This window comes from Ptiloglossa arizonensis, chromosome 1 (genome assembly GCF_051014685.1).
Source record: "Ptiloglossa arizonensis isolate GNS036 chromosome 1, iyPtiAriz1_principal, whole genome shotgun sequence".
Taxonomy (NCBI): Eukaryota; Metazoa; Arthropoda; class Insecta; order Hymenoptera; family Colletidae; genus Ptiloglossa; species Ptiloglossa arizonensis.
Window position 1 is genome coordinate 5,600,117 of NC_135048.1, and position 23,211 is coordinate 5,623,327.

The following is a 23,211-nucleotide window of genomic DNA, read 5'->3' on the forward strand; positions in this document are numbered from 1 at the left end:
AAAATAATTGAACTATCCGTTCAATTGATGCATTATATTTTTATTCACAATTACAAAAAGTAAAAAAATAACTTATCCAAGAAAGCACATCATGAAAAAATAATATTACGCACAAATAATGACTTTTACTAATTCGTATGAGTTCTACAATTCTTATTCATTTTTTGCACTTTCATTTTCAGATCTTGCGAAAACATATTTGTACTTTATAGAGATATATCCAACAGTTGTACGAGGGACTTGTTTAGGCTTGTGCACCGTTTTCGCAAAAATCGGTAGTTTGTGCACACCACACATATTATTATGGGTAAGATTTGCGGACCATTTACATGTCACTGTTCTTAAAATTCATTTAATGGAACATAAAACATTACTGTTTCAAAAGTTAAGTCTTACCTAACACAAAATTCGTTTATTTGAAATTACACAAAATATCGATGTATTTGAAAAAATGAACCATTTTAAAGCAAATAATCCAATTCCTACGTAGGAAGAAAAATTCTTCTAAAAAAAAAACTTGTATACTTAATCTATGACACAAATTCCAACAATAGGGAAAGTATGTTGTTGGAAATGTAGCAATTATCCCCAAAATATTAAATGTCCCTTGACAATGTTTGTTCGAGAATTTATAAAATGTAAAATTACAATGTTTGTTTTAAGGAGAATATTTTCCAATCACAATTCCATTAATGGTCACTGAAATGCTTTGCTTAGTATCTGGAACTCTAGGTCTAATTTTATCAGAAACTGTGAGTAAAGTTTTACCTCACTCAGTAGAGGATTCTGAGTTGCTAGTCGCGAAGAGAAGAGAAAAGAAGAATAATGAGAATTTAAATAGCGAAAACATGAATAGAGATGAAGATGGGAAGGGGAAATACTTAGAGTAAAACTATTTTCAGAGGATTGGGTGGACGCTGAAAATGGTATCTTAGTAAATTTTACAGAGAATAAGAATTCTGAGTAAAAAAGAAAAGGATAAAACGAAAAGGAAGTAGATACAATTTTAATGTTGCATTTTTAAGAGGATTTAGTTTTCTTGATCACTAAGCATTGAATGTTAATATTAATAATAAATTATCAGCAATGTTGATGTAATGTTGTAGAACGAAATCGCTAACATACTATTTATCATAAATATTTACATTTTATAATAATTTCTCTTCCAAATGATTCGAATTACGAATGACTGAACAAGCACGATATTTTAGACTTCTTTATATACAGTTAGTATTTTAAGATTTGTGATTGTGATTTATAGTTGCGGTACATTCATTATTATTCGCGCAAATCAAAATTACATTCGCATATATAAAATGTTCTTTTATTATGTTTGTAAATGAATGTATGTGATAACTAGATAAAGCTGATTTTGTAAATTTATAGAAATGTGTATGTATCATTGTGTACTATATTCTCCGGACAAACACACTTATTAGGTTATAATTATAGTATAGGTTAATCAATATTTATTATTTGTTACATTTAATATGTTAAATGTTAAAATAATTATAGTAAAACAATCAGTTGTCACTGTCTGTTAAATGAAGCTTAAGTTTCACTATAAAAGTAAGAAACTAATTAGAAAAATGATAAAAACTTTGAAGTACTTCCATTTTAGATACTAAAATAATGTTACATGGTATTTTATTAACTTTTTTATGTATAGTGTTCATACATTTGCATTTGTAATTTCAAATAAATATATTGTACATAAAATGACAAAATATACATACATGTGTAATTATTTTAAAAATGAATTTTAAATAAAACATCCATGTAAGAAGTATTAAACTTCATCTAACAAATTAGAAAATAATAGATTAATAATGTTATATACAAAATAACTTTTCTTAAAAAATGTTTGGTTTTTACCATAAGCCACAATTAAGTTATTATAATTTAGTTTGAAATATTAATGTTACATTTAATAATTGTACATGTAATTGATACCAAAGTATTGCATTCATAATAATTTAAATGTAAGGGCTATATATCATAAAATTTAATTTGATATATAAAGCTACTAATGCGTAGATATATTTTTATTATTTCATCCAGTTTCAAAAATTAAGATTCTTTTATAAAAAAATGATTATAAGGCAAAAGATACACAAAACCAAATATTATTTGAAATATTATATTTATACACAATATTTCAAAATCTAACAAATTTTGTAACAAAATAAAACAAGCAGACTTACTAAGGCTTTGAAGTCTGTATTTGCTATTCACATCTTCAATGATGACTTTCCACCTTTTCCATTGTCTTGAGGTATAAATAGTCATAAACATTTATGAACAGCTATTCAGGTTTCAGCATCACTCGTCCAAAATCAGATTCTACAATTGGAGTGCCTTTATTTCAATTTGTTTCCATTGATTGCACAATATTAATAAACTTCTCTAAACTCTGTATATATATTTAATTATTTGTTTATTGGAGTTATATTTCCCTAATTATAAAAGAATAGTTTTGCAACTTTTTGAATACATAGATACACATTTAATATTTATTATTGTATCAACTTCTACAGTATTATATTTTAAATGTAAATTAAGTATAAATAACAGATAGAAGGAAAAGAGGGAGAAGTGTAATCACAGGTGTATAATAAACATAGAAAAGTACTTTATTTGTGATTTATCACAGTCAAAAAACATAACTAATAAAACAATTCTGATAAGGAACTATAGTATAGAAATAATCTTATATAGTGTCGCAGTTTTTATGGACCCATTTAATACTGTTTTTCACATATATTACTCAAGGAACTTTAGGTTGTACAATACCATTGTTTTGAGGATTTACATGCTGCGTTTGCTCAGCAGCAGTCTGTAATAGTCTTGTCCTACGTCTGGTATAATGTTGCCATAATAGTATTTGTTGATCATCTATAAATTTTGTACATTGAGAGTTTACTACTTCTCTTCTAAAATGTTCGTATTGTAATAAATCTAGGAAGTACAAGCACATAGGGTATTTCAAATATTTTGCATATTCAGGTTCCTTCCAATATAACAGGTATTTAAGATAATTTATGAACGTTGAATCCTTAAAGTATCCACGTTGTGCTAAAACTATAAAAGTGATTATTAGTATCTTTAAAAATTACGATGAAGAATATAATAATCATTAATGAACGTACAGTTCAAATAGTTTGGATTTGCAAGACACTGAACAAACTCTAGTTCAACCTGAAATCTTAAGCGTTGCTGCTCATCTGTTTCTGGACCCCCTAAAAAATAGATTAAATTTTTTAATAGAAAATAACATTATTTTAATATGTTCATTAAATGTAATTTATTATTATTATACTTAATACACTTATTAATTCGTATAACATTCATTAAATTATGACTATGAATATTAATTTTAACATATATAATCTAATTTAAAATAAAGAAAATAGTAAAAATTACATATTACTAAAGAAATATGTTTAAAAATATTTATTTTGACAATATTCTTTCTTTTATATTCAGTACATTGAATTACTACTAATTACTAATTACTATCAACATAAGTAAAGAATATAAGAAATATATAAATAATACATAATATAAGAAAAATGATACAAACAAGACAAAATTTTAGAACATAAATGTATTAAATGAAATTATAAATGAAATAGTGAAAATGACACTATCTCACTTTTAACTGAATAATAGAGAAATTTCATTTTAATAGATGTTTATTTGTTTATTAGACATGAGACATAAACGTATAAACAAGTAGCAAACCAATGGAAATGTACGAAGCATTTGACAAGTACGAAATAGAAGTTGGAATTATGATATTATTAAAAATGATAAGAATTCAATTAGGAAATACCGTTCATTCCAATGAAAGATGGTTTTCTGCCTTTCATGAGACCCGGAGGATCATCCAAACGATTCATAGTACATTAATCCTTAATGGTCGATTGTTATCGACAACGTTTTGATAATAGAAACACGTTTATTTTATAACCAAAAGAACAACAATTACTTTGTACTATTGTACCGTTTATAGAGTTCTTGAATATTTTGTCACACCACCTTTGCAAATTTTTCGTATACATATCAAAGTGTATGACGTAGATGCGTTGTGATTGAATACAAAATAACGATACTAGCGCCATTATCCTGTTGCGGGAAATGTAAACTTTCTTCTGGATTCGTTTCATTAAATATGTTGTTATCGGGTACATCTTAACTCTTTGCGGTCGAAGTCCGGAATATTCCCGACATAAGTATCGGCCATTTCTTTAGGCAGCTCGATCCAGTTGTCCCCATGGATAGATAATAACTTGGTTACTCCTATTGCGTTTGCATTTGATCGGGCACACGTCATCTTAAATATTTATATGACGTTTATGCGTTGTATATGTAAGAAATAAACATGATAATTTTGTCAGACCTTCGTTCCTACATACATCCGTAGCATGAGTGCGTTATTCCTTTAATGAACGCACAACACACAAAGTTTTATTTTTAACATTATTGTTTCATTATTGTTTTCATATTATTTTTCCACTATTATTACATATTTTTGTTATAATATTTTGCAAATTATTCTGAAATGGCTAAAAGAAAACAAGAGCATAATGTAATCGAGGATGTGCAAAGTAGTGATGATGAATTTTGTATGGTATATTTGGACACAGACATTGAAGATACTTATAATAATAGTAGTTCTGATACTGGCAGTGATACAGATTGTACAAAAAAATGTGTGATGCAATTAGAAGTATCAAGTGATAGTGAAATAGAAGACATGGAAACATATGAAAATGACATAAAAGAGTATACTGCTTGGCACGAAGTAACAAACGAAGATGTAAATGTCCCAAAAGTAAATTTCTCAACAGGATCAAAAAATGTTGGACCACAGATGTCCGTATCTTGCGTAGAGCCCATAGATTTCTTCCAACTGTTTTTTACCGATCAATTAGTTACAAATATTGTAGAACAAACAAATCGATATGCCAAAGAGAAAATTAAAGAGAAGAATTTATCAAAACGTTCTATTTGGAACAATTGGGTCGATGTCACTGTAGAGGAAATGTTAGCATTTATAGGAGTTATATTAAATATGGGTATTATAATAACTCGTAACTTAAAAGATTATTGGTCTCAACAACATAACTCGAGGATACCATTTTTCTCTGAGATATTTCGAAGAGAAAGGTTTCAACAAATTTTCTGGATGTTACATTTGCATGTAAATGTTTCAAACGATAAAAGTATTAAGACAAGGACGCAAAAAATTAGTAACTACTTAGATTATATTGATAATAAATTTAAAGAATATTTTGTTCCGGAAAAGGAGATTACTATCGACGAATCGATTGTAAAATTCAAAGGAAGAAGTAGTTTTGTCACTTACAATCCTAAAAAACTAACAAAATGGGGAATTCGGATTTATATTTTAGCAGATTCCAATACTGGATATACATATTCATTTTTACCATATTATGGTAGTTTTACTATAGAATCCCTAATACGACCTGACCTTCCTGTAACTTCAAGAATTGTACTACAACTATATAAAAAATTATTGTATTCTATTCCTGAAGCTCAAGGTTATCATATTTTTACAGATAGATATTATACAAATTTAATTTTGGCCCAGGAATTATTGAAATTAAAATGTTATATTACTGGAACGATGCAACTAAATAGAAAATATGTTCCAGAAATAATAAAAGAACCAAAATTTAGGAATAACAATACTTTTGCTTGTCGATCTGGAAACTTATTACTATTGGCATGGAAAGATAAAGAAATAATTACAATGCTGAGCAGTTGGTACTCATCGGAAATGGAATCCATAAATTCAAGATTACACGGAGGTGCTACTGTCTTTAAGTACAAACCAAAAATGGTTATTGAATATGATAAATATATGGGCTGCACAGACAAGGCAGACCAATATAGTAATTCGTACACATTTTTACGTAAATCGCATAAATGGTGGAGAAAATTGTTTTTCTGGGGATTAGAGATATGTGCTAGAAACAGTTATATATTGTACAAGGAATCGTTAAGAAAAGAAGGTAAAATACCTATGACGCATCTGACATTTGTACGAAAATTAGTAGACCAACTGGTGGGAAATTTTCGCGATGGATGTACATCTCGCGGTAGACCGTCTACTTCCGATAAAGAAGAAAGACTCAATGGCAAGCTCCATATACTTCGGCGAAATGAAGGAGGTCGAAGTAAAGATTGCTTGGTGTGTTCTAATAGAAAAATTAAAGGTGGAAGACGAGAATCGGCTTATCATTGCGATACTTGTACTCGAAAACCAGGACTTCATATAGGGGATTGTTTTGAAAAATATCACACCCAAGAAAATTATAAAACGCAATATTATAATAAAATATGATTAGAAATATTGTTTTTTATTGGACTCCAATAATTCGTTGAAATAAAATTAATTTTATAGATTTTATACAACGAGAAGTAACCGATTTTACATCTCTTGTTTTCTGAGTGAAAACAATTTTGAGCAATGGGATACCTACTTCATGCTCTAAAGCATATATTATAATTCTTTTTGTACATACAATTTTATTTGAATTCGTTATAATTTACTTTTATTTATTGAACCTGTAAATATATGTTATTGTATTTAGTATTATTCGTTATATTCGTTAATTATTTTTTTCTTGGCATTGCATACACGTAAAAGTAAAAATTACCTGTAAACTAAATATGACTCATATCTAAACAATGGGATAAACAAGTTTCTAACAAATTATGTATTATTAGTTATTGATAAAGCAACTTTTTTTTCTTTAAAAATGTATATCAAAGAAGTTTTAGATTTATGACGTGAAAATTTTTTGTTATTATGAACGTGCTTCAAATGCACTTATTTTTCAGTCGGTGTAATTAAAAAAATATTCTGTAATTGTGTGATATAGGTCGAGTCTCGTTCGGTTTAATTGTATTTAATAATGTCATAAATAAATATTCAATTACTGTAAAGCGCTCAAATCGCGATTGACTCATTTTAAAAGCATTTTATTTTATTTTATTTTATTCAAGTAAGGTATGAATTTGCTACGATGGAATAGCTATTAAGTTAATAAATATCAAAGTACCTGAGACTTGTATTACGTTTAAGTAACAATATTTTATTAACTTGTGCTCTAAAATCTTTAGAAAATATAATAGTTTAGAACATTTTAAACGTTTTAAACGTTTAGAAAATATAATATGTCGGCTAGATAAGACGAAACGTTTAATTATTATCATGTTTTGGCGTTGCGTGTCGTTATATAACGGTGTAAATTGCTATTAGTGTGTCAGATCAGGGTAATTAGTAACTGTATAGATTCGCAAATAACTTACTTTCTATTTTCACGAAATCCATTTTATATAATCGAAGTGTTTTTCATACAAATATTTCGTCACTTCGGAAGATATGCATTTTACTTGCTAATTTGTTAATCCCCTAACACAAATCTATGGAGTCAATTGCTTGCGATGAAGATAAAATCCTAATTTAATAGAATAGTATCTCTTTTTAGTTTTCAAGGAATGTATTGCATAAAGAACAAAAGGATTGTGAATTTCACGATCAAAATTTCTCTACGCAATTACGCAAAACTTTCTCGATACATGGCGAGTCGTGCCTCGCTTGTGTCTTTATACGTACTTTGTACGTATCTAAATACTAAATACTAATTTAATTTACATATTAAATATAATTCCATTCTTCGATTTTTTTTCACATAATTATAAATCAAAAGTACATCGTATTTGTGCAACTCGCCTCGATAACTGCATATAAAATTGAAATTATCGTTAACGTTGATACACGAATAGTAATAATACAATTAGATATATATTTGAAAAATCTCCGTGGAACGTGTTCGTAATATTCGGTGTCGTCTGAAAATGTTGCAGAAAGGTTGCCGCGAATACTAGGTTGTTCAATAAGTTTTGTCGTTCGAGTGTAGTATAGTGCTAGGTTGCTACAACCTATTACACCATAGAACTACTCCACGAAATATCTCGAATTTCAAAAGTATTCCGATGGCAGGGGTGCACGCGGTAACTATGCTAACGATAAAGCCGATTCAAGTGTTCACTGATTACTCGAATTTTAAGTATTCACCGATTACTCAAATTTTAAGAATCCACCGATTACTCGAATTTTAAGTATTCACTGATTACTCGAATTTTAAGTATGCACCGATTTCTCGAATTTTAAGAATCCACCGATTACTCGAATTTTAAGTATTCACCGATTACTCGAATTTTAAGTATTCACCGATTACTCGAATTTTAAGAATCCATCGATTACTCGAATTTTAAGAATCCACCGATTACTCGAATTTTAAGAATCTACCGATTACTCGAATTTTAAGTATTCACCGATTACTCGAATTTTAAGTATTCACCGATTACTCGAATTTTAAGAATCCACCGATTACTCGAATTTTAAGTATTCACCGATTACTCGAATTTTAAGAATCCACCGATTACTCGAATTTTAAGTATTCACCGATTACTCGAATTTTAAGAATCCACCGATTACTCGAATTTTAAGTATCCACCGATTACTCGAACTTGAAATATTCACCATAAAAATTCACGAGCGTCCCCTTCCGAGGCGTTTCACGCGCGGCGGTGCAGCAGATATGTTCGCGTCTAAAACGGAACAACGGTAGTAACTGGATCGGAAAATGATTAAATTAGAAAGCGTCGCGATTCTTCACGGCGGTGAACATCTCCTCTATTCCGGCGGATGTTTTCGTAATCACCGATGTTCCTCCGTGAAGATTAATTAACGCTAACGTGCGCGGCGATATCAACGACTCGGACGCGAGGATGCGCGACAATGCGCGACGATGCTCGGTCTGTCGTTTACATCTGTTGGAATGAATGCAACAATGATCTTAAAAGTGCCAATTTTTCAAATATATATCTAATTGTATTATTACTATTCGTGTATCAACGTGTCGATGTCAGTTTTAATGACTGTCTCGATATTGACGCGGAAGGGTCGTCCGCTGCGCGGTGAACGGTTTGGCTGTTTCCTTTTTGGTTTTTCTTTCTAGTCAGTTCCAAGTCGAGAGTCACGAAGACCACACGACACTGTCAGTCGTTCACGTCAAGGCATATCACTGTATACTTGTTCGCTCGGACTTTGTATACCTATATGTACAAAAACTATACTACTGGATACGCGAGATTCCTGCACATCATAATAAACTATATATTATAATATTGAACTTTACAACAACATCGACCCGGGATTCGCACTTCCGTCTACCGGGTGCACGGACAAACGATCGGTCCCGATCCCCAGTGCACGCTTTGCCGCCGCCTGAATAATTATCACGCTTCGAATAATTATCCTTCATCCTTCGCGACCCGTCGGGGCAAAAAAGTGTTCGGCGCCTCTCGGAATCGGAAACGCAGACGTTCTCCTTGCGTTCTAATGGTAACGTTGCAACGAGCCGGCGTTACTTCCGTAACTTCACGCACACCAATCTCGCCTAACGATTCATTTCTGATACGAATTAAAATCAAGACGTTCGGCATTTACCTCAGTCTTCGTCGAGACTTCAAACCGACCGCTCGAGGAAAACCTTAGACAGTCGAGCGAACAGTCCCGCAGGAATCGAACACATCCACTGTGTGGACAGTTCCCAGGTAACGATCGGGTGTACGCATAATCGATCGGTGAGCTACGTTGCGGTTCAGTGACGACGACGACTCTGCAATCTTTAACGATTCGAGGTCTTCCGTAAATTCTTACGAACTCGAGACAAGACACTCCGCAGACACTCGTGAATCGTTTCGACGAGATTCAGTTTTACACCGCGTCTTTATTCGCAGCACCATGCCCACCAAGAAGATGTTGCCTCTGCCGTATCCGTTCTCTCTCGAGGAGGAACTGAAGAAGAACCCGGAGATCAAGATGTCGGACATCGAACTGCTGCGAGAATGGTGCGACAAGCAACAGCATCTGCCAAAAGTCACGGATCTCCATCTGATACTCTTCTTGCACAGCAACTATTACAGCACGGAGGCGGCGAAGAACACCGCGGAGAGTTTCTTCACCATCAGATCCCACGTTCCAGAGTTCTTCTCGATCAGAGATCCATTGGGTTCGAAAGAACTGCGCCAGGCATTCAATGTCGTGTAAGTACTTTTCATCATCTCGAATCTCTGATTGGGCAATTAACGGAGTAACCGAATTCGAGCAGACTTCTACTCGCTTCTTTTTTCAAAGCACACAGCGTAACGTGTGCAAGTTTCGCGTAGTTTATCGGTTCTAACTGGATACTTGATCGAATGCTTACGAATGTAGGATTTCGAGTGTTTTGAGAATCAGTGCGCGAATGATTCGCAAAGAATTTCGTTTAAAAAAATGCGACGCGTATGTTCGTTTTAAATTCGGTTCTTCCTCGTCGCGTCTATTTTATTTAGACAAAAGATTTCTTTAGAACCATCTCTTTGGGTGTGTTGATGCCGAATATAGCAAAAAATCTGTAGCTTAAAGTGTCGAATAAATGCTCGTTCGGATCGACAAAGAATATATATATATATTTGTACTATTGTTTTAACAACGATGAATTTCAAATCGTTCGGTGTGTCACTTTCGTTCGATGTTGCTCGACAATTGTAAATATTCTCTCAAGAATTCAATGGTAAATAAGATGTAAATTTAAATTAAGGAACGCAGCCTGACGTGAGCATACGCTTAAACGCGTATATATTTTAAATACGTATATATTTTAAATACGTATATATTTTAAATACGTGTATATTTTTAATACGTGTATATTTTAAATACGTATATATTTTAAATGCTTCGATCACGTTTTGTTTGGGTTTAACACAGTTACAGATACCGTTACGTGAACGTAAAATGAATAGATTTCATAATAGAGAGAAATGTCCTTCGATCGATTTGCAGACCTCGCGCAGAAAGATCGAAACACTTCGGAAGAGAAAAGAATAAAGGAGTTTCGTATTAATTAGCCTCCCGTGCTGTGATTCAGAGCCATGGCTGGACTATCGGGACTATCGAAGCAAGGTCATAAGGTACTTTTCGGCAAATTGGTAGATCCCGATCCGACGCACTATTCCTTCGAAGATGCGACCAAATCGTTCTTCATGGTGTCCGATTTAGTCGGTCTGAAAACTGGCACCTGTGAGGGTTACATTTTCATCGGTGACGCGACGAACGTGTCGTTGGGTCACGTTGGCCGAATAAGTCCCATGGGGATGAAGAAGCTGGTGATGTACGTTCAAGAAGCGATACCGGTTCGTTTAAAGGGAATACACTTCATCAACACGCCGCCAGTGATGGACGTGATAATGAACATGGCGAGGCCCTTCATGAAGAAAGAATTGTGGAATATGGTGAGGAACACACGATAATGATATTTGCGGCACGAAGCTGTAAAATGTGTGTACGTGTAAAATGAAATGCTATAGAAGATTCTATACGATTCGCGAAGAATTTTGTTTAAAGAAATGCGACACGTATGTTCGTTTTAAATTCGGTTCTTTCTCGTCGCGTCTATTTTATTCAGACAAAAGATTTTTTTAGAATCATCTCTTTAGGTGCGTCGATGCCGAATATAGCAAAAAATCTGTGGCTCAAAGTAAAGTCCCGATTAGCATAGTGTGGGTAACGCGCGTTTAACGAAACGAATATTATCGAAGAGATCGATGTTTAACTTTATCGATATATAAATTCGATAAAATGTTTACGTTCGCGTGCGATTGAAAACGGTGAGCATTTTTTCATCGACGTTCACGGAGCTCAACGCTTAACGATTATTTCCGTATCACTTCTGCATTTACTTCGTTAAATATGTTTCATGCGTCAAATCGAAGACACGACAGATTTCTACGCGCAGAAAGTCTCTTCAACGTTTCTCGATTCGCGTAGAATTTTCTAAGTAGACTCACCAACGAGTCCAATTACTAGATCGGGGATAAGATTCACCGATTGGAGGTTTCGTAAAAAGATACGTTTATTTCGAGCACGATCTCAGCTGTTCATTTTCATTTTCGAATTACGAGATTTGAAAACTTTGAAAATTTAATTACGGAAATCAACGGTCTACGAATGTTTCTTCATCTTCGAACCAATGAGACTTGAACTTCGATATTAACACTCGCGCTATTGAAATCTAAACATTTATCCAAACCTCCGAAATGTATGCTTCTAGTTTTCGCATTCAAGGTTTACCATTAACGTTAGTTAAATTAAAACAAGCCTTTGGCGTTCGAAACGGTCATTCGTTTCAGCTTGTGAAGCGTAAACTATCACGTCGAGATTTCAGATTCTTATTTCGGAGATTCGAAATCGTTCCCGATTGTACGTTCTCGTACCGACCAATTTAACCATCCGTATTGTTATTCGTAAAGGGCAATTTTATGAGAAGGGAAGATTTACGAAGAATACTTGATCTCTGACTGTTGTACCGTAACGTAGCTTTGAACATTACTCGGTTTGGAATTCCAATGGGCTTTTAACGGTAAAACGTTCAATTCCATTTAAGACAAATGTTCGATACGTTTATAAACATAGAGTCTGACAATTTAGATTGTCTTCTTAGGAGTAGCAGTTCTCATTTATGTCGTTTTAATTTGTACCCAACGTGAAAACCGGTTTCTATATTTATCTCAACGTATTACCATAAATTTGTAACACGGGTTAATTAATATCTTATTGTCGAATTATTATCAAGAATATTTCATAACTTCGTAAAGGATCTTTGAAACTTCGTTTGAAACTTTTCCACTTATTTCTACGAATACTTATCGATGGTGTGTTCAGTTATAATATGTTATAATATGTGGAAAACGATATCTTCGATTCATCGTTAATTTTAATTGCTTCCTACTTAACCATGAGTCATATTACGCGCATAAAAGCGACGTTATTACTTATCGGGAGTTTTCTTGAATGATATTCTAACAAATTTCTTTTTTAAAGTAGATCGATTTTCTTGCATCGATTCACATTTTACTGAATCTTCTATAGCATCGAATACTAGCTACAATACGTTTACAATTCAACGTGAAAGTTTCGTATCGTTAATTTGGTTGTTATTTATCAAATAATCGATATAATTTTCTGAAAGTTACGTGCATCGACTTGTATTTTTCTTTCTGTTTTCACCGGTCGACCGTGAGTGCGTCACTGTATCCTTTACCGTTCAATCCTCAACATTACATTACGTAAACAATAATTGCTTTACGAGTTGGACGTTGTGCGAAATGATAATTTTCCGGTCTGTAGGGAGGTCTCAGGTTTTATTTAGCGTAGCAAATTGTGCACCGTGGCGATAAACAAACAAATTCGAAAAAATTCTCCAAATTCGAAGCCTGAAATTTTGATGTAAAAATCTCGAAAGTTAAAATATCTATGTCGAATCTCCGAAATAAGAATCGGAAATCTCGACGTGAAAGTTTACGCTTTACAAGCTGAAACGAATGACCGTTTCGAACCCCAAAGACTCGTTTTAATTTAACTAACGTTAATGGTAAACCTTGAATACAAAAACTAGAAGCACACATTTCGAAGGTTTGGATAAATGTTTAGATTTCAATAGCGCGAGTGTTAATATCGAAGCTCGAGTCTCATTGGTTCGAAGATGAAGAAAAATTCGTAAACCGCTGATTTCCAGAATTAAATTTTCAAAGTTTTTAAATCTCGTAATTTGAAAATGAAAATGAACAGCCGAGATCGCGTTTGAAATAATTATTTTAGATTTAAAGCTTAAATACTAAAATGATAGTTACAAGAAACAATATCCATTTAGTTAGAGCAATTTAATTGTAACTTAACAAAACGGGATTTACTTCTCGTTGAAGCTAATTAGAAGTCCGTACGACAGATCCAATTTTATATGAAATTCAATTCATCGCACAGAATTCTGTTGAACTGCTTCTGGTATAATTGATACACACATCGGATATAAAATTTTCGTTAATTGGTGTTTTGTGAGGTATTCCAGAAAACACGAGAATTCCATAGATTTACGCGATACTTTACACCGAATTGAATTGAGCTGTATCGTTGAAATGTTTCAAGATTCGAGAAGCAAATGATAAATCGTTACTGTTTTCTTAGAACATCAAAATTCTTTGGAATAAAATATAGGAAACTTTTGCAAAAGAGTTTGCGGTATAAGAAATTCCTTGAGTTTAATTCTTCGAAGTAGAACTTGTATTCATTAAATATTCATGCTACCCTACGTATGACGTGTGTACAACTCCCAACGTGTGTATTATATAGAGAGAATGAAATATTAATTCTGGAAGAAATTACGATTTGTAATCAGATGTTTTAACCAGTCTTCGTAAGTACCACGTCTAACGATACGTGTATAAAAATTATTCGACAGTGTCTCCCGCTCTATTCGCTCGTGATATCGTTTAATATTCGTACAGTGTGCGCATTTTGCTAAGAAGTCATTTATTTCCTTTTTACTTGTTCCTTTTCTTGTTTCCTTTTACTTGGGTTACCGAAACACCTATACGTTTATAAAAGATATGAAAAACTCTATTTCTAGATGCATTTACATTCATCGTTAAAAACTTTGGAGGAGTTCGTCTCTCTCGACATACTACCGAACGAAGTCGGTGGAAAGGCGGGCCCGATATCAAAGATACAGGAAGATCAAATAAAAGAAATTGACAGTAAACGGGAATGGTTCATCGAAGAGGAGAAATTGTCTGTAGTGGACGAGGCTTTACGCATTGGCAAAAGCAAGACTGCGAACGATCTCTTCGGAGTTGAGGGGTCTTTCAAAAAACTCGAAATAGATTAGAAAAGTACTGTTTTGAATTTCACTGGCCCTGGAAATAGTTCTTGGGGAACGAACAGCGGATACTGATGCGTTAAGGTAATTTCCTATTCGTTAAGTGACTTCTGTTTTTAGATAGGCAGCCACAAGAGATTTTACGAAAAATGTTTATTTATTGCGCACGAATAGCGAAGTAAAAGCATATATTCGCGAAACGTTATTTTCGAATAGTTTATTCGGTTTGTAACAAATTAGACATTTCGTTTTTCTATACGGAATCTTTACATTCACAATGAAGTGAACAATACTATCATTCATATATAGAGCGAATAATATTCTCATTTATATATAATGTTTATATATTGTTGGAAAGCTATTTCTTCGAATACTTTTTATACATTTATGTTTCGAAATTAAATTGAGCGATTGTAAAAGTGTAATTGAATGTCACTAAGTACGTATATGATATATATATATATATATATATATATCTTCATCTCCTAATTAACTTTTATTTTCCGCACCAATTGCTTTGCAATTAATATTTAAGATTCCATTCAATTAATTATTTTATCGTTTTAAAAATATATCGCTTAATCTTTATTACTTTATTATTCAATGTAGTCTGTTTTCTTTGTAAATTCATTGTATAATTGATCGATTGATGATTCAAGAAAATCATTGCACAATTGATAAAAAAGAGCCCTTTTTATCCAAGGGACTACCCGATAAAAAATTATTACTTTCCATTTTTTAAGACTTTAAGAAACATGTCAATGACCATATTTTATTTCGAATTTTTAAATTTATTTTCTGTAGGCGGATTAATCATTTGTAATGCATAAATAAAATGTATGTTGAACATCAATATTCAAAATATTAAGTGTTGATAAAGTATCGCGATTTGGAATAAAAAATTCATTAAAACTGACGGCCTCCACAGATTTTGTAATATTTCCATCCTTATTTATTATAATTACTAACAATAGTCACCGGTCGATAGTCGAAATAATTATTACTAATATCTTCGGAGTAAATAATGGCTTAAAATATTATTTTGCTGAAACATTTTTTGTTTGCGAAGCAATTTTTCAGTAAGATCGAACATTGTTACGGACAACTTGTATCGGTTTTCAATTTATACTTGCATTTAAAGATTTTTCTGTCTGGAAAAGTAACTTATTAAATTTTTACTCTTTTATGTAAAAAGTCTTATTGTTTGAAAAGTTGAATTTTTTGATTTGCATAGATTTTCTAAGCATTCTTGGGTTTTAATTAAAAGTTTTTTTATTTCCAGTTATACATGTTGGACGATTTAAACCATGTTTACAAAGCTTAATCTTTTTCTATATATCAGCTAGAAATGGAAACATTTCATAACTGAAATTCATATTATTATGAATTTTTATATTACCTTAATAAATTATACCGCGTTATTAAACTTAATATGAAAAATATATTTAACAGCAAAGACCAATAATTCAGCTCAGATACGATACAGAGGATATTTAATAGTTTGCAAAATCATTTAATAAACTAATTAAACTATTTTTACGGTACATGTAGTACAAGTGGCGCAATCTGTGGCTACTCGCCCAAGTTTGTAGAGGAATAGTTTCCGTTTCCGCCGCTAGATGCCGATACATGTACTAAATTCACTGCCTAGCAACTTTAATTCGCTCTTTTACATTAATAAACAAGTAATTGATGTACTTTAGAAATTCCGGGTGAATCAATTCATGCTACAGAACCACAAGGAATTGACAAATTCCATGGTTTGTAATGAATTTTTACATTATGTTAAAAAATTATATCGCGTTATTAAACTTAATATAAAAAATATATTTAACAGCAAAGTCCAATGATTCAGCTCAGATACGGTACAGAGGATATTTAATAGTTTGCAAAATCATTTAATAAACTAATTAAACTATTTTTACGGTACATGTAGTACAAGTGGCGCAATCTGTGGCTACTCGCCCAAGTTTGTAGAGGAATAGTTTCCGTTTCCGCCGCTAGATGCCGATACATGTACTAAATTCACTGCCTAGCAACTTTAATTCGCTCTTTTACATTAATAAACAAGTAATTGATGTACTTTAGAAATTCCGAGTGAATCGATTCATGCTACAGAACCACAAGGAATTGACAAATTTCATGGTTTGTAATGAATTTTTACATTATGTTAAAAAATTATATCGCGTTATTAAACTTAATATAAAAAATATATTTAACAGCAAAGTCCAATGATTCAGCTCAGATACGATACAGAGGATATTTAATAGTTTGCAAAATCATTTAATAAACTAATTAAACTATTTTTACGGTACATGTAGTACAAGTGGCGCAATCTGTGGCTACTCGCCCAAGTTTGTAGAGGAATAGTTTCCGTTTCCGCCGCTAGATGCCGATACATGTACTAAATTCACTGCCTAGCAACTTAAATTCGCTCTTTTACATTAATAAACAAGTAATTGATGTACTTTAGAAATTCCGAGTGAATCGATTCATGCTACAGAACCACAAGGAATTGACAAATTTCATGGTTTGTAATGAATTTTTACATTATGTTAAAAAATTATATCGCGTTATTAAACTTAATATAAAAAATATATTTAACAGCAAAGTCCAATGATTCAGCTCAGATACGGTACAGAGGATATTTAATAGTTTGCAAAATCATTTAATAAACTAATTAAACTATTTTTACATTAGATGCAGTACAAGTGGCGCAATCTGTGGCTACTCGCCCAAGTTTGTAGAGGAATAGTTTCCGTTTCCGCCGCTAGATGCCGATACATGTACTAAATTCACTGCCTAGCAACTTTAATTCGCTCTTTTACATTAATAAACAAGTAATTGATGTACTTTAGAAATTCCGGGTGAATCAATTCATGCTACAGAACCACAAGGAATTGACAAATTCCATGGTTTGTAATGAATTTTTACATTATGTTAAAAAATTATATCGCGTTATTAAACTTAATATAAAAAATATATTTAACAGCAAAGTCCAATGATTCAGCTCAGATAAGGTACAGAGGATATTTAATAGTTTGCAAAATCATTTAATAAACTAATTAAACTATTTTTACGGTACATATAATACAAGTGGCGCAATCTGTGGCTACTCGCCCAAGTTTGTAGAGGAATAGTTTCCGTTTCCGCCGCTAGATGCCGATACATGTACTAAATTCACTGCCTAGCAACTTTAATTCGCTCTTTTACATAAATAAACAAGTAATTGATGTACTTTAGAAATTCCGGGTGAATCAATTCATGCTACAGAACCACAAGAAATTGACAAATTCCATGGTTTGTAATGAATTTTTACATTATGTTAAAAAATTATTTCGCGTTATTAAACTTAATATAAAAAATATATTTAACAGCAAAGTCCAATGATTCAACTCAGATAAGGTACAGAGGATATTTAATAGTTTGCCAAATCATTTAATAAACTAATTAAACTATTTTTACATTAGATGCAGTACAAGTGGCGCAATCTGTGGCTACTCGCCCAAGTTTGTAGAGGAATAGTTTCCGTTTCCGCCGCTAGATGCCGATACATGTACTAAATTTACTGCCTAGCAATTTTAATTCGCTCTTTTACATTAATAAACAAGTAATTGATGTACTTTAGAAATTCAGGTTGAATCGATTCATGCTACAGAACCACAACGAATTGACAATATTCCATGGTTTCTAATGAATTTTGACATTATGTTAACAAATTATACCGCGTTATTAAACTTAATATAAAAAATATATTTAACAGCAACAGGGCCTGTTACCGATGAATCCACTAATTTTCTCTTTCTTTTCCTATTTTCTCGTAGTCCTTTCTCCAAAAGGAAATATTATAAACTACATTTTCTCTATTACATGTTGTTGCTTGCTATGATCTTCTTAATAGACTTTTGATTAGAGTATTCATAATTTTTGGTTCACTCTTCTAAAATGTATGCTTTATCGTCCTCGAGATTTCTTATTGTAAGATGGATTCTTAGATCCCTTCAGTTTTATTCTAATCCTTGATCACAAAATTTCAATTCTGTTTAAGTTAAACTCGATCTAGTTACCCTGTTACAGACATTTCTTATCGATTTCTTAAATACGAAATTCAATTAAAACCATAAGGACGATTATCGACTGACATAGTATGAATTATAACAACGGTAATATGCAAAATCCAAGTCGTATAAATTTATCCAAAGTAATGGGTGAAGTCAAAGTATGCAAATTCCTCTAGAAATAAAAATGCAACGAGATGCATCGCTGTATCGTCAAAAGTATCGTCAAATGGTGTAAAAGGGTAAATACGCAAGTGTTGTAATTGTAAATTAATTCATTAGTCTTTTACGTTTCTTTTTCAAGCATACACTCACATTTTGTAATAAAACGATAATTTATCCTTTTGGATGTCCTCTTTGATAGATATTTCGTTAAATTTACACGTGCGTAATGGTGCTTCTAATGGTGCTGGTCATTTAATACGACAAGGAAAATAAAATATATTTTCTCTTCGTTGTATCTGCTCGTATTGAAATAATTATAATTGTGCACCGATATAATTATACGGTGACACTTTATCCAATAAACGTACGGCACGGTGTTTAATATCGCAGACTAAATTATCACCCTGAGTTTTTAATATTTTTCTTTATATTTCTTTCGGTTTACTTAAATACTTATGCGAGTCTGCCCAGTTATCGACCAAAGATGATCTAAAATTTTTGCTGGTTTGAACAAGTTCGATTCGAATGCTCGATATCGTTTAAAAATTATACATAAAATCATATATAAAAGAATTTACGTGTAAGTTTTATTTAACATTTACATTGTAATACACGTTACAAGTACACCTACACATAACGCTTTACCTATAAATTATGTTTCACAATTACATTCTCGCAGATATCCTACGTACACCTCTAAACGCGTTATTTATACCTACTTTTTTATGAAAAATTTATATTTTGACAGCTACATTCCAAATGTGATGCTCTTAAACGAAAAACTGAAGCATCCTATGGGAAAGCAACTTATACCATTCAAATCGCGCGAGTTTCTACTTTCAAATGCAATAGGAATTTACCAGAATCGTAAAACCGTTTGCGCGTTTTTCGAATTTAAGTTGGAATTTAAATCGCGAGATTATAATGTTATAAGTCACTTTTCACATAAGCCGCCTCAATTTTTCGTTCGAGAGCATCAAATTTGGGACAAGTATTGTGCGCATAACAGAACGCTCCTATACAGGTATTACAATTATACTTGTATTACGTCAGTTTAATATTTTATTATGTTTTTCACGAAGAGAATAATTTAATTGTAAATACGTACAAAATTTTTAACTATAAATAAACTTTATCTGTTTGATAGAATTATATCTATAATTAAATTTCCTTCTTCTTGGTTAAAAAGAAATCTGTAATTTCAGTGGATCGACTCAATTCAGATATTATTCATATATTATTTATCAAAAGTCGGTGAAATTAAACATTAACATCTTAGTTAATTATTTTTCCTACATTCAAATAATAAAAAACGATACTCGTTAAATACATTTCCGGTTTCCTGGGTCATCTGGTACACGTAGAGAAAACTGTATAATATTCCTCTAACTCGTAAGCACATGTACTTAATAATACAAAGTCAAAAACGTGACAAAATTTGTGAATTTATTAATCAGGCTACTCGATACCGGAATTATATAGAATTTATTGATTCTTATAGCATCGGTGCCTAAATGTATCAAAGAATAAAGGTATAAGTGAAATACACGCTGCGGAATATTATATACAGACGAAAATATACATTTTTAATAATATAAAGAAATTATCATTATTTTATGAAAATATTAATAGCTAAATAAAAAATCTGTCAATATCGAAGTAAATATAATGTCTCCATCAGTAAAAATTTCGTGGAAGTCTGACTTTAAACTTAAATTGCAGTTTAATTATAATAATCCCATAATTATATATGTAGTTTTACAAACATGTAATGAAATTTATTTCTTCTTCGATCTATATGAATCACATCAGAAAAACCTCTCTATAACGATACATCAGTTTGATACTATTTAGTAGAATTATATGCTAAGTTTTCTATGTGTTAATATGTTACAAATCTAGCGCGATCGATTATTTAATTAAATAAATAAGTAAATTTTTTACTAGAACGATGTAAATGTTTTTAGAAATCAGACGGCAGTGTAGTCAGTTCCGTCCGTACAGCGCTCCAGTCGTATTAACCCAAGTAATTTCCGGCCACGTTAAAATAGCTTGTTTGGATAAAACTTCGACCGGGATCTCGACTGATGAATTAAATATTGTGACTTGTACATTGATTTGAATTTAAATGTGTGTAGAATAGTGTATAAGCTGCAGTGTGTAAAGAACTAATAAAGAATGGACTACTGGTCGATCTACTTGCTATTCATCTCGCTGTTCAGTACGATATTACGAACTGGTGGCGTCGAACTAACCTTCGAACTACCTGACAATGCGAAACAATGTTTCTTTCAAGAAATCCAAAAAAATGCAACCGCGATGCTTGATTTTCAGGTACACGAATCGTGTACTTTTAAATAAAATATTTTTTGTAATGACACGTGGTTAGAAAACAATATTTGTTTGATTAGTTTCATTTGCCACGACGTAGTAGTATTAACCACGTTCATACTTATTCATAATTTGTCATAGAGAATTAAATATATCATGAATTGCATCAACAATAAAAATCGTGTTATCTGTACATTAGTCCTACTTACAAATTGTAAAGATAAATATATTTTAAGATAAATAAACATCTTCTAGGTTGTGACAGGTGGACAGTATGATGTAGATGTAACTTTAGAAAGTCCAGATAAAGAGATCATATATAGGCAAATAAAAGCACAGTTCGACTCGCGACAATTTACGGCACCAATGACAGGAGCATATCAAGCTTGTTTCAGTAATGAATTTTCAACATTTTCACATAAACTTGTTTATATGGATTTTCGAGTGGGTGACGAACTACCACTCGGTGGTATTGGAGAACGTGTAACTGTTATGACTCAGGTAAAATATCTTTTAAATTGTAGATGTATGCCATTTTTACTTTTTATTTTTTAACATACAAAAAGGTTATTACTATTATAAATATTCAATTGTAAAACTTTCATTAAAAACATCTTTTTTTAATTTATATATTTTCATTGGAAGATATTTAGATTGTATTTATTAGTTAACCACGCTCTATATATAATGAATGTTCTTAAAACAAGTATATACCATACAAATATAAATAAATCTTTTCAGATGGAGTCTTCTGTACAAGAAGTACATAAACATTTGAACAGCATTATAGATTACCAAACGCATCATCGATTAAGAGAAGCACAAGGTCGTAAACGTGCAGAGGACTTGAATAATCGTGTATTCATATGGTCTATTATAGAAACAGTTGCAATTTTAATGATATCTGTGGGGCAGGTATTTATTTTGAAAACTTTCTTCACAGAGAGGAAAGCTTAATACATCCATTAGTTTATCTGAAAATGATATTCTTTCTTTGTTTGCAATAAAATAAGATCTACCTAGACAACATGAAACAATGTTGTCGTAATATTCCAAAAGTTGTATTAGTCACGGTGCCATGTTAACATTGGCCAGTTATTTCCTACGTCCATATTTCATTTTGGATGTTACAGTACAACTCTTCAAACAGATGGAATATTCGAATAAGAGAAACTTATAGTTTCCATGTGTGTGAGAATGTTGTGTTTGTGCGTTCACGTGTGTAGTAAGTTATATGAAAGATAGAAAATTATATTATGGATACCTACTCCATTATGAGTTATAACAAAGAACACAAGAATAATTGGATTATTAAATTTCTTTCCATTGTAAACTCTTAAAATGTAATTATACTTTGGCACTGATAGTATAACAGATACTACCATGAAAAATTCATTTTTCTTACCATTAATGTAACAAATAAATTAAAATATTTGTGCGTATGGTTGTATTATTTTTTGTAATTGTTTCATACACATTTCCTTTTGTTCATTTAAATGTATGAATATTTAATACATTGTGAGTTAAATAAAAAAATATCCTAATTTTGTACCCCCTACTATTAATCGACAAAGAAATGTATTTAAAAAATATCAGGGTGTAGAAATGAAATAATATCTATAATATTTGTGAAACAAATTTGTTAAACATTGATTAAATCAAATTTAAGTAAATATAAAATCGAACCAATATTTGATATTATGTATTCTAAAAATTGGATAAAATCTTCTTGAAAATATTGTATAAATTTGTATTCAACAAAAAATAAATGTATAAAAACTTGTGAATATATTTTTCCTAAGCAGGTGGATTATTAATACACAAAAATTATATCGCGTTTCTACATTGAACTTAAATATTCA

At 31.6% G+C, this 23,211-nt stretch overlaps 3 protein-coding genes across 3 annotated transcripts; 2 read left to right on the forward strand and 1 right to left on the reverse strand.

Annotated features, from left to right (window-relative positions):
• Positions 1 to 2,119: 2,119 nt before the first annotated feature.
• Positions 2,120 to 4,073, reverse strand: LOC143146864 (mediator of RNA polymerase II transcription subunit 31-like). Its single transcript, XM_076311576.1, has 4 exons — positions 3,836 to 4,073; positions 3,150 to 3,239; positions 2,794 to 3,081; positions 2,120 to 2,343 (listed from the first exon to the last, which is right to left on the reverse strand). The coding sequence occupies exons 1-4, from the start codon at positions 3,900 to 3,902 to the stop codon at positions 2,306 to 2,308; spliced, it is 483 nt and encodes a 160-aa protein (XP_076167691.1). The 5' UTR covers positions 3,903 to 4,073; the 3' UTR covers positions 2,120 to 2,305.
• A 5,053-nt stretch (positions 4,074 to 9,126) lies between these two features.
• On the forward strand, positions 9,127 to 15,235 carry LOC143143793 (alpha-tocopherol transfer protein-like). The gene is made up of 4 exons (XM_076305496.1): positions 9,127 to 9,657; positions 9,844 to 10,149; positions 11,013 to 11,376; positions 14,547 to 15,235. The coding sequence occupies exons 2-4, from the start codon at positions 9,848 to 9,850 to the stop codon at positions 14,802 to 14,804; spliced, it is 924 nt and encodes a 307-aa protein (XP_076161611.1). The 5' UTR covers positions 9,127 to 9,657; positions 9,844 to 9,847; the 3' UTR covers positions 14,805 to 15,235.
• Positions 15,236 to 21,046: 5,811 nt separating this feature from the next.
• LOC143143577 (transmembrane emp24 domain-containing protein 7) lies at positions 21,047 to 22,791 on the forward strand. Its single transcript, XM_076304970.1, has 3 exons — positions 21,047 to 21,352; positions 21,605 to 21,850; positions 22,091 to 22,791. Exons 1-3 carry the CDS (start codon positions 21,197 to 21,199, stop codon positions 22,304 to 22,306), a joined length of 618 nt encoding a protein of 205 aa, XP_076161085.1. The 5' UTR covers positions 21,047 to 21,196; the 3' UTR covers positions 22,307 to 22,791.
• Positions 22,792 to 23,211: the final 420 nt, after the last annotated feature.